Source organism: Hydra vulgaris, chromosome 06, assembly GCF_038396675.1.
Source record: "Hydra vulgaris chromosome 06, alternate assembly HydraT2T_AEP".
NCBI lineage: Eukaryota > Metazoa > Cnidaria > Hydrozoa > Anthoathecata > Hydridae > Hydra > Hydra vulgaris.
In genome coordinates, this window is record NC_088925.1 from 50,548,545 (window position 1) to 50,562,500 (window position 13,956).

Consider the following 13,956-nt stretch of genomic DNA (forward strand, 5'->3'; position numbering starts at 1 on the left):
GAATGGTAGGGATGGTATTATTTATTGTATGTTGGCCTTACTCTTTTAAAGCTGCACTGTTTTTTCACACGCCAATAAGTATTCAGTTTTTCATAAGTTGATGAAAAGATTAAGTTAATTTATGGTAATGGAATCTGTTTCAGTTTAGCAATTAGAAAGTTGGACTTCACCTCTAGTATAATAGTCACACTATAGAGGGCATAAAAGTTCCACTATTTTCTACAAGAAACAGGGTGCCACTAATAGATAGTAATGGTGTGGTAGCAGAAGGCGTCAATAAAACATTGTTTATAAACAATGTTGAACAAAGGCTACCAAATGTTCCTAATTATATGGCAATTTCTTTTTATAAATTTATAAATTTTTATAAGAGACACTATTAATATTAAAAACTTGATTTTATTTTCTAGCAGATTAGTACTTAAACTAATGCTGGCAGAAACAAAAAAGACTCTTGGGGCCATTTGTAATGCTATTGGTTGAAAGTTGATTAAACAAGGTATAAATAAAGCTGATGTGAAAATATTAAAGTTCTTGAAGAAGAATTAAAAGAATGGCTCAGGCATCTCATTTTGAGCTGTAAACAAGAATATATTACTTTCTTATCTTAACACCTTTCAACCGCTAGGAAAATAGGAAAATTTGACTGACGCTGTTATGTATACTATTGTAATAAATTTTGTATTTAATCTTACTTTCACATAGTTTCATTTAGTCAGGTATCAGCATGTTGTGATACTTCGACAATAATGCTATACTCTAGTATGTATTACACTATAAATCATAGACTTAGTTGCTTAGGCGTTTCATTCCCAAAGTTTATAAGTTTTAATCCATGAAAAAAAAAGAGCTTGACAATAAATCTTAAAAAAAAAAAAAGGAACAATTTTAAAATATCATTATCCTTGTTCATTCAGTGAAAAAAGCAAGGGAGTATTTCATTAAAAATATGGCTGCGGGACAAATTCTAGAAAGTACAAGTGTTCTTACTATAGTTGGCTTTAAAGCCAGATTCTGAGATTTTATACATTCTCTGATTCTATACAAGCTTATACTGTTAAAATTTTTTCAGTATAGTTGGCACCTTACAGCGCCATTGTAGGCTCCATAGCTTCAGCTTCAGATGCTCAAAACAATTCTATCAAATATTAGCTCTACTTAACATACAACGAGTGGGAACCTATTTTTAGCATCTTGTTGAAACCTCTCTCTTTTTACATAACAGTTAGTGAGTGAACTTTTAACTTCTATGTAGCAGATCAGCCCATAAGCCAGTCTTGCACAACAAGTAGCTCATGATTGTCTGGTTACATCAACGTGTTGAAGCGTTTTCAACACCACAGTCAATAGTCAAGACCAAATTCAAAACAGTAGTATACATCACCCTCCATTGGGCAGTAGTTATTCTTAAGTACATTTTGATCTCCTACTTAAAAAATCATTTATGCCATTGTTGCTGAATATTATCCTTACAGTGTATTCTAAATATATTGACTCAAATTCAGTGTATTCTAAATTCAAATACAGTGTATTCTAAATAGAATGACATCTTTTTGAGTTTCTTGATAGCAGATAGTCTGCTCCAATATTTTTTATATCCAATACCTTACTCTGATAATTTACTAATGCTGATGAAAGTTTTTCTTCCATTAAAAAAAATTTGTTCTAAAGCTGAATGAGCCTCTAACTTTCTAATAGTCACAATAAGTTTTTGTCAACTCAACAGCATTTAATAGATTTAGGATTTACTAGTTAATTTAATAGCTGATCCACATTAGTTGATTGATTTGCTTGTAGTTGTGTTAAATGTGTTTATTTACTGAACAAAATAAGTGTAAATTTAGCACAAGATAGTGTTATTGTTAATGTTATTGTGTTATTGTTAACATTATTAATTATAAATTTATGATTACAATAAAACAACCATATGTTTATGATTACAGTAATTATAGTGTTGTTGCAATAATAAAAACAACCATATGTTTATGATTACAGCAATTATAGTTTTGTTGCAACAATAAAAAACAACCATATGTTTATGATAACAGTAATTAAAGTGTTGTTGCAACAATATATGCAACAGTATTTAAAGTGTTGTTGCAACAATATGTTGCAATAAATGCAACAAAACATGCATATGTTGCAATATATACAACAAAACATGCATATGTTGCAATATAAGCAACAAAACATGCATACAGTAATTAAAATGTTGTTACAACAATATATGCAACAGTAATTATAGTGTTGTTGCAACAATAAAAAACAACCATATGTTTATGATTACAGTAATTATAGTGTTGTTGCAACAATAAAAAGCAACCATTTTAAATGTAGCATTTGTATTTATTAATGAATGAGTTGTTATAGTTTATATATAACAGTATATAATATATATATATATATATATATATATATATATATATATATATATATATATATATATATATATATATATATATATATATATATATATATATATATATATATATATATATATTGTAATAATGAAGTAATATTATTTGTAATATGTAAGTCATTAGGTTGAGGTTGTGAGTATAATTTTTGTTTGTCCATTTAACTATTTTTTAAACTAATTGAAAATTTTTATTTTTCATTAGTCAACTAAGAAAAAGAAACCTGAGCTTCTAGTGATAGCAGGTTGTCTTAATGGATTGTCTGGTTACCTCGTTCACTTTACTCAATCATGTGCTGAAAGTAATTTTTTCTTTTGACACAAAATTTCATTAATTTAGTTTTTTGTGTGAAATATTCAACAAATGCAAATTCAATATTTTGTGAAATGATTTATTGTAATGACTATCTAGTTTTTAACTGAAGTATATTCTTTTTAATATTTTCTTACTTTAAAGAAAAATGTTGATTTTATTTTTTAATAGTATTTATATTTATTTAAATTATTAATAGTATTTATATTTATTTAAATTATTGCTCAGCAATTATTTGTTTGATATATAAGTTTAGTAGAATAATTTTGATGTCCTATATGCCCTATATAAACTATGTAGTTGTCTAATTGAGACTATTTTTTGGTATTGGCATACTTTTCTTTTGTGATTTTTTATTGTGTTTTATGGTTAATGATTTCAATTTTTTTTATAAATCAAGGCTCAAAATATGCAAGCATCATCATGAAATATGTGAAAATGTGTATTTTACTTACAGTGAGTATTATATAAATTATTTTACAAGTGTTAACAATTCTGCAAGTATAATTACAGTTGTATGACAATTTATTATGGCCACCTACATTTTTTCTAGAAACTCTAGAAAAATTGTGATTTTCCATCAGTTTTTACAATTTTATCTACCAAAGACGTATTCTAATAAAAAATCAGGTTGTGTGTTAATAAAAAATTACCATTTTATAAGAATAAATACACTTTAATAAAAAATATTCATATAATATCTTAGTTACAATCAATATTTTGTAACCCCCCTTTTTGCATCGATTACTGCTTGTACCCTTTTAGGCATGCTTTTTATGCAGTTTTCTGCCATTTCCTGCAATCTTGCATTGTGGTTCCAATGTTTTATAATACTTTCTATTAGAACCACCTTGTTTGTAATATTTTCCTTGGCCACTTCCTTTTTTAATAGCTCCCAAACATTCTCTATAGGATTGAGATCCGGCAAATTTCCCGGCCAGTCCAACAAAGGAATATTTTTATCTTTCAAAAAGATTTTGATAGACTTAGCCGTATGGCATGGTGCTCCATCTTGCATGAATGTTTTGTTTTCCTCTGGACCAAACCATTCCGTCAATTGGGGTAACAATCTTTGTTCCAGGACATTTTTATACTGCACCTGGTTCATTATCCCTTGAACAATGTACAGCCTTCCCATTCCTTTCCCACAAATGACCGACCAAATCATCACCGAGGTTGGATGTTTGACGGTTTGAATAATACAGCTACTTAAATATTTCTCTCCAACCTTCCTTTTCACGTATTGTGCTTCTTTTGATAAGACTTGGAACGTGCTCTCATCACTAAAGCAAACCTAAAAATATTATACGATGGTTCATTTACCACAATGCATGGATTATCTAAAAAATTTAAAGTATTATTTAATAAAATAATCTGTTATACCGTTTTCCAATCGTCTTCAGTCCAATTTCTATATTTTTTTGTCCATTCTAATTGCTTCTCCATCATTTTTGGCGTTAATTTTGGCTTTTTAGCCGGACGTCTTGAGCTGTAGCCAAGATCGTGTAGACGACGCTGAACCGTTTTTTTGGACATCTTAATACCAGAGCTCTTCAACTTCTCAGTGATATCATCATTTGATGCTAGCCTATCTTCCAATACTATTTTGGTAAGAATTCTTTCACCTCGTGGAGTAAGAATTCTTTTTTTACCACAGTTCCCAGTCCTTTTTGGAGTCAGGTTTTCCATGTTGACAATTTTTTTTTGGATATTCTGCACTGACACTCTAGAAACATTACATCTTCTGGCGATTCCTCTTTGGGAAAAACCAGTATTTGTAAGAAGTGCTTGGATTTCACTTTTTTTTTCTAGAGATAAGTCCTTTTTTTTGCCCATTTCTAAAAAAAAAACCAATTTTAGTACGAAAATTTCTATTATTACTTAAAATAATTTTAATCACAAAATACTGAGTGAAATAAAAATATTTTTATGTTAATTTATGTAATGTAATATTCTTAAAGTAATATTAGTCGATTTGAGTACTTACTTTAATGATAACTTTGAAAAATATACCAAAACTAACAGAGAGTATTCACCACGTGCACTGTAAGAATAGCGGTCTCAAGATGGCGTCACACAAAATGGCTGTCAAAAATGACAGTGTTTACACCAGCATAAAATTTTAAATAATTTTGTCAACGTATAACTATATTGTATGCATCCAAATAAATTAAATTATATAATTTTGAACTATAATGCAAAGAAAACAAAAGATAAGCAAGGTATGTTAAAATTTATTGGGTGGCCATAATAAATTGTCATACGACTGTATATTGTTTATAATTTATTGTTATAACTTTTAAACAATTAGGAAAAAAAACCTGTTATGAATGTTTTGCTCATTTGAAATTTTAAATATTTTAGGATTATAACAGATACGATGTTCCAAAAGGTTGAATTTTAATTCTATTAATGTATTGTATTGTGTAATTTCATATTTATTTTAAAATATTATGATTGCATTTATGTTATTTTTATTTGTTTAACTTTATACAAGTTGTTTTTATTTTAAATTTAAATTTTTGACAAGTAAGATAAAATATAGCAAAAACATTTGCTAAAAAATATTCATACAAGATTCATTTCAAAACAGATCTGTCAATCTTTAGTTTACTAAAGTATTAAATTTTAATTAAAAAGTTTATTTTTCGGTTTTTAGTACAAAAAAGATTACATTTTTTAATAATCTTTCTGCTATATTTTATTTTACTTGTCTTAAATCTAAAGTTAAAGAGAGTTAAAGAAATTAAGTTGTTTTCTATTTTTAAGTCTCGACAATGAGTTACGTTATTTAACAATTTGAATTATTGTTATGTAGCATTGTTATTGTTACACTGCAATATTATTATTAAACAGTGTCCAGACTACAAAAAAGTGATTAAGTGATTTTGATTAAGTTCCTTAGTAGCAATCAATATTAATGCAATATTGGTGCAATATTTATCTTGATTTTATCTAAATGGTTAAATAACAATATAGCACCAATATAAAATATCCATTTTTATATATATATATATAAATATATATATATATATATATATATATATATAAATATATATATATATATATATATATATATATATATATATATATATATATATATATATATATATATATATATATATATATATATATATATATATATATATATATATATATATATATATATATATATATATATATATATATATATATATATATATATATATATATATATATATATATATATATATACAACTCTCGGAATTAGGGTCAGCATTTGGCAATGCAGACCTAACTGCTGACCTTGAAGTGTTTGAGGTCGGCAAAAATTTGCCAACCTCATTTCTATGTTTAATGATAACCTTTTTGTATCAAATTGTTTTTGCCAACCTTATGCCGACCTCTAACAGTTTAATGTCAGCAATTTATTGCCGACCTCATTTTTACTAATTCCGAGGGTTGTATATATATATATATTATATATATATATATATATATATATATATATATATATATATATATATATATATATATATATATATATATATATATCTATCTATATATATATATATATATATATATATATATATATATATATATATATATATATATATATATATATATATATATATATATATGTATATATATATATATATATATATATATATATATATCTATATATAGCAAATATTTATTTACTATATTGGCTACATATAAACTGCAATATTTTGCCAACATTTTTTTATCATAACCAATGAAAAAACATTAAAATTACAAAAAGCAGCACCCAGAGGAGGAATTGAACTCGCAACCCTGTTAACCGTGCCTCAAAATTAGACACCTATTACATTCACAGGATTTCACTAATATATCAAAAAGAATAAAAATTAAAATGTGTAAACATTTTTTTGTATACAAATAAGTTTTTTATTATGTAAACATCGTTTGTACAAGCGTACAAATAATGCGAGTGACAATGTAATGTGAACATTATTTGTAGGCATGTAAACATAATGACCTCCTAGAAATAAAAAGCTAATATTTCCATAAAAAATCTTCCTGAAAAAAACTTGATCATGTAACTCTATCACCATCAAAAAAGAGTGCTATTACACACACAGCACTACCCGAATATATTGATGATGTCACTAATAAAAATCAAATTTTTGTACAAGTTACTTGATGAAAGTTCTGTTTAAGTAAAAAAAATAAAAAGTTTACAAAAAAAAAAAAAACTTTCTGGCAAAAAGATGTGAATATTACTAGAAAGAAAGCATCTGTAATGACTTTCCTTTATTTAAAATTTTTATTACTTTATAAAATGTTTTGACTTGTGAATACTGAGCCAAGTTTGTGTTCACCAACCTTCTATGAATTAAATGTAAACATTCAATGCACATATTATTCGTAAATGCATCAGTTTACTGCTTTGTTATATATATTATGTGGATAGAAACTTTTGGATGTGTAAATATAACAATGAAAATAATAAATGCATTCACAAACATAAGCTACAGTCTCTATATTAAAACATAAGCATAAGTTACAGTCTCTATTATTTTTTTATTATATCATATACTAATATCATATAGATCTAATCATATTACCGACTGGAAACTATTACACACCACTTTATACACATATTTAAACGTATTAATATACACACAGGCACGTGCAAACACATTTTTATCGCATACATATATATTTATCACACACATATATATACCTTTGTCAGGCATGCGATGATACACCATTGCAATAATACTTTGTTTTGACACCTTGATTGTGGCTTTCACCATTTTAAAAATGCGCTGAATTATAATTGATCTAAATCTTGAATTAAATGTTTAAAGTACTAATGAAAGATGTATATAATTTATTTTTATTTTCATTATATAAATTAAATAAATATTTATTTTTTATAATTTAACAAATATAAAAAAAAAAAAAATTATTTTGATTTTAGACTTTTTTAGACAACGATAGTTAACTAAAAAATATTAATTATAGTTATTATTATTAATATATTATTATTATTTATATATTATATATATATATATATTATATATTATTTATTTATTATAGTTATTGTTAGTTATATCTTTAATTAAAATTTTAAAGAATATTTAAAGTTAATATACTTAAAAGTAATTTGCCATTTATTATCAAGCCGTTAGAATTTCAGTTTTCTATTGAAACGTAAATGATTGAATTATTTTTTCTTTTATGTTCCTACAAAGAATTTTTTTGTTTACTCCATTTAGTTAACAAAGCATTTTAAAAATTTAAATATTTTACTTTGTTACGTATTATGTTCTATGAATAAGTATATATTTGCAAAGCATGAAATGGTTTCGAAAAGAGTTATTCTTTTTCTTTTTAAATGCATAATTATTTACTTGCATGTATTTATATAAAAACTATTTTTAAATTAGTAACTAAACCACTATGATTTAGTTGTAAAATTTGCTTTTGAAAATTATTGAAAAATTGACAGAAGTTGTTACTTTATTTTAAAGGGTTTCTCATTTTATTAAAAAACAGTAAAAGCAAAAGATTTGAAGTTTATTATTTCAAATACAACTAAAAACCTGATTTAAATAACCTTAGCATTTAATTTTAGTCGATTTATATTTTAATTTTTTGTAATTTAGTTTTATTTAATTTTTTTATTTTGTCTTTTGTTAAAAATTCTTTACTTCTTTTAACCTTTGAACATAACAGATATACACACACACATGCTTTTACATTTTATACTTTTATCTTTAGCTGCGCTAACATTGCTGGCTCTCCATTCTTCCCAATTTAATGAGTTACTTACCTTGCAAGCAGAGGTTTTTTTTTTTTAAAAATATTTCATATTAAAATCACACTTACTATTTTCTATAAAACGTAGCTTTATATTTTAATCTAATGTTTTAGTATCTATATTATAAAATATTCTATATTCTATAAGACGTGGAGTAAAATGATATAAAACATTCTATATTCTATAAGACATGGAATATGATATGATAGGGTATGGAATGTAAAACTAAGATATATCAAATTTTCTTGAGTTATAAAAATAAAATAAAATTTGGTACCAGAAGGTACCAAATTTTATTTTTACCTTGAGTTAAGCATATCATGGTTGCAAATCGTAATTGCTTTTTGCACTATTGTGATTAATTTTTTGTTAACAAAAATTTTTTTTTTTTTTTTCTGTATTTATTTTTTCTTTTCTAATTTAGCTTTTTTAGTATAAATATATTTTTATTATTAAAATTTTTTAGTATAAATCTTATAAATATAAAATAAATGTTTTTGCCTAGGGATTTAGTAGGGATCATCCATAAAGTACATCACGCTAAATGTAACTATTAAATAGAAGTATCATTTGCTATCTTTTCAATCAACATATAGGACTTTTGAATTTTAAATACTTAAAAAATACTGCATGGAAGCCTATAATTTTCTACTTCTATTTTAAAGTTAAATTTAGTTTGATATTTTTATAGGAAAAGTGCATCACACTAAATTTACCTAAAATGTAAATCAAAACATATAATGTAAATCAAAACCATAAAAGTTACTAAACTTAACTAATAAATATACTTAATGTGCTTAAAGACATTTGCAGAAAACCTGCAAAAGTTAGCTGTAGCAATGTTTCTATTTATATCTTTTATGTTATTCACCCAAAAAAAAATTATTTAAAAAAAAATTCCAAAAAAAAAAAAAATGCTACACCATCTTTTTATATTTTCCATTTATATATAAGGATATCAAGATATAACATTTTCTGAAAATACAAGTTTTAATTTAGGAATGGAACTAAAGAACATAACTTCTGTATTTCTCAATCTCTCACTCTGATAGTCAACGTTGTGACTCATTTTTCAGACTTTCTCATAAAAACCATACATTCAATTAATTGCTAAGTTAGCATCTGCAAAGGTTGCTTTTCTTTATGGTGCTTGCCAGTTTCTTACTTTTTGTTCTTCTTTAAAAAGAAATTAATTATTTTTATTTTGATCAAAATATTTTATTTTTCAAATAATAATTCTGAATTTTAAGTATTTTTAAGTGTACTATGAAAACATTTTTTCTCTTGCTTTATTTCATTGAAAACAATTAAATAAAAAAATTTAATGAAAACATCAACTTAAAAAGCCATTGGATAAAAAAATTAATTATACTTAAATTTTTGATAGTATGCTGGATAAAAAAGCAATAAATCTAGTATGAATGTGGTATCTAATAAGTTTTATATTATTTTTAATATTTACTCATTTTTTTTTTAGATTTGATCTTACCCTTTTGGTCTGTAGAAGTTTTTACAAAAATATCTTATTTAATATTTTCATTAATTCTAAGTTAAATTTTTTTATAACTGTTTAAAGTGGTTTAAATACTATAATATTTGCATTTTTATCATGTTTAATAAAAACATTTACTAAAAGTAATATTGTAACAGGTATAAATAAATTTCTTGCACTATTTAGTCATTACTCAAGTTTTAAATTATAACTTAAGCTGTAAATTATAACTAATAGTAAACAAGAATATTATGAGGTATTATTTAAATACAAGAGATACTATGTTGAAAAAATGCAGATAAAAAATAAAGTACAAAACATACAATTTTTTTATGATGCACCCTACCATATTACAAAACTTCTGTATCTCAAATCAAGCAGGTATGGAGGAATTTGGAATAAAAAATTAAAAAAGTTGTTGGGATAACATTTTTTTTAGTTAATCCGAGCCCTGAATTCTATAATTTTATAGTTTAAAAAATGCAAATTAAAAAAAAGGAAACTAAATTATTGTTAAAGTTTCTATAATTTTTTAATATAAAAAAAATTTAGTGTGGACAATAATCAAAAATAATTTTTCTTATGACTTTTTTTGTAGCAAATATATGATGCACTGGAATTATGGATAAATCATCCAAATAAAGAAGTAAAAAAGATAGCAATTACAGCAACTGAATCATTTCTTTATGAGGTAAAAATATTACAAAAATATTACACAGCTTTAAAGTAATAAAGAAAAGATCAACAAAGGATTGTTGGCCATCAACTTTGCTATTAATAGCTATTGTTGATTATCAACTTTGCTAGTGATTTACTTTTAAAGGTCATGTTACTTTTATAGATCTCACTTATCATATTTAAAGTAAACTAGCTGACCAGACTCGTAAAACACGGGTCTTGGTAAGTCTATTTTTACCTACCATTTCTATACCGTAAAATGAGGTAACTTTGGCCAAATTTAAAATCTTTTTTTTTTCAAAATTTAATTATAAATGATTAATATTAGGTGATATGTTTTTAAGGCAAAAAAGTATTAAAAACAATAGCTTGAAACTAACTTACAAATTTATTCAAGATATAAATCAAAAAGAAACCTTATTAATATTTAAAACTAAAAAAACATCAATCATTAAACTATTAGTGCTAGAGTTATTCAATAGATTATCTGTAATTATTTGGTGTTCAAGAGTGGATGGCTTGGTTTTTTTTACAACAATCATTTTTTTCTTTGAATTATTTGTATTTATAGCTGCTTGCGTATTAACTAGATCAATTGATGATACACTTTTTCCTGGAACAATGGAGACTTTATGTCGCTTTTTATTAGGGGTATATGATCATCACTTCTAGCTTCAACTAAATGTTGTATTAAAGAATCACTGACAAGAGAACTTATTTTTACAGTGACATCTTCATTTGTAAAAGTTCTTTTAGGAATTTTATCTAACACTTGTTTTCGATTTATAATCCAGTTTTTCTGAAGCCTGCCTTCATACAACCAGACTCTTCAATTTTTTTCATGAGATATTTAAGCAACGCAGGAAGGGAAGCAATGTCTTTTGGAAGGGAAGGAGCTTTATGTCCTTTGCCACTTTCCTTCTAAGTTGTAAATATTTTTCTCCACTGAGCTTTCATTAGTCAAAAATATGCAAAATCCAATGGATGCATTAAATGCGTGAAGTTAGGAGGAAGTGCAATAAACTTAATGATGTTTTCTTTACACAAAGGCAGTACATATGTATTTATATGTGACAACAAATTGTCTCCAATTAGAAGATATTTTCCAGAAGTTTTTTTTTAGTTCAGATAACAATAAAGATTCAAACCAATCTGTAAAACAACTGAAGTCAAACCATCCACTTTTTGAGTGGTTATAATGTGCTCCTTTTGGTCTATTTTCTGTCCAAGTTGTCCACATCGAATCTGCTTTATATACAATACATGGAGAAAGGATATGCCCTTCTGCATTACCACAATACATCAAAGATGTAGCAGACAGTTGAATTAATTGTTCTCTTAGGATATTTTGATCCTCGCTTTGTTATTACTAATATATTACCAGGGTCATCAGTTAAATTAGTTTCATCGTAATTCCAAATGTTTGATAGAGGAACCCCTGCCAGTTCAGGAGTGATGTTATCAAAAAAGTTATTAATAGCAACAGTACCTACTTCTGTCCTCTTTTTTTATTGTTACTTGCAAATCTAACACTTAATTGTTTATTTCTCTTAAGGAATGATTTTACCCATTCAACACTAGGCATATTTCCTGCAAATTGCCTAATAAACATTTAAATAATGCAAATTGCCTAATAAGCATCTAATAAACATAGACTTTACGGTCTGCATAAGACTTCACAATACTTTGTAAATCATAACAGTCAACTGGGAATCCAAAAGAAGACATAGTTATAACATAGTTTGCAAAAATTTCTTCTTCAATTTCCCTAAATATTGTGCAACTGCCTGGTTTTTTATGTATACCTTTCAGTTTATTCTTTATTGTTGATAGAGGAGTTTTAAAGGTTAAACAAGCATCTGTTTGTGTTAAATTACCACTTCTTACTTCTTTTAAACATTTGGTTAATGTTTCCTGGGTGTATGGAATATAAACACGACTCCCAGCAACATGTTTATATGTTCTTGACATGTTTTCTTTGATATAAATATTATTAATTAATATTTTGTCCTAAAAACAAAAATTGAAAATTAAACCAATAAAATTATATCTATAGACAACATTTTCTGAAAAATAAGTCAAAAATATAATATTGAAAATCAAGTAATTACATTTTTTCACATAGGTTAAAGTCACCCCAAGTTGTGGCCAAAGCCACCCCATAAATTTTACTTAAAGTTGTTTTTAATTAGAAGAGTTATAAATTTGGCAACCCACTCAAATATTACCAGCAGTTTCAACCAAACTCTTAATTTTGCAGCATATAAATTTAACAATTTTTATAGACTCTAATAAATAAAGAAAAAATTATATCAAAAGTTCCGCAAACTACAATTAATCTAAGTAATAAATAAACAGAATAACTTTACTTTTATAATAAACTTAAATTTGGAAGAAGTTGCAGAAGTACAAAGTAGTTTTTAAAAGTTAAAACTATTTTTTATAAATTAGCCAAAGTTTCCTACCAGGCCAAGTCACCTCATTTTACAATACTTATTCCTTATTCACTTAAATATTTTATAGTAAACAGTAGAAAAATAATTAACTTAAAAACTTCTTTTTTAGCAAAAAAAATAAACATGCACACTTTTTCTGTATGGTTTGAGCTTTTTAGAACCCTCACCCTGTTTACATCTCACCTCATCCTGTTTACACCTCCTCGTTTATTTATTTCCAAAACAAAGTCTGAATTTAAGATCTTCCTACTTTAAGAAATAAAATTGTCTGTTTACAGAGCTACATAAGTATCTCTAATATAGTTGACAATTGCTTAACATTTCTGTTTGTGTTTTCTGAAATATAAAGCTGCAATAAAATTTTAACCCTCTCATTAAGACTTTATTTATTTACAAAGCAAAAGAAGACCCAAAAAACAGATCACGGGGAAATAGGTCAAATATGTTAGTTCTATCTATTAGACTTTGATATTAAAAATTTTCTGTTTCAACAAAAAATGATCAACATATCCATAGAATAAACAAAGTAAACTACAATAAATTCTTCACAAAAAATATTCATATAAGTAAAATTCTATGTGTGAGGATGATAATAATGAGTTTAGGTAAATTTTTAACTTTTATAATTCAATATTTAAATAGCCATGGTAATTAGTATAAAAATTAATGATATTTTTTTTATTTCATCTTTTTTTAAAACGTTAAAGAATTCTTAAATCATTTATAACGACAGCATCTCTACTTAAAAAATAAATTAATATGCGGATAATGTGATGCAGAAACTGTTAAATACTTTAGTTAACACATTTT

General features: G+C 25.3%; 1 protein-coding gene across 1 annotated transcript in view; it reads left to right on the forward strand.

Moving 5' to 3' along the window:
- LOC100210864 (DNA-dependent protein kinase catalytic subunit) overlaps positions 1–13,956 on the forward strand; it is a 203,249-nt gene that overhangs the window by 18,177 nt on the left and 171,116 nt on the right. Inside the window, exons 8-12 of the mRNA XM_065800401.1 lie at positions 2,622–2,718; positions 3,130–3,185; positions 5,094–5,121; positions 8,481–8,545; positions 10,611–10,703. Coding sequence (XP_065656473.1) covers positions 2,622–2,718; positions 3,130–3,185; positions 5,094–5,121; positions 8,481–8,545; positions 10,611–10,703 — 339 coding nt within the window. The remainder of the gene's footprint in view (positions 1–2,621; positions 2,719–3,129; positions 3,186–5,093; positions 5,122–8,480; positions 8,546–10,610; positions 10,704–13,956) is intronic.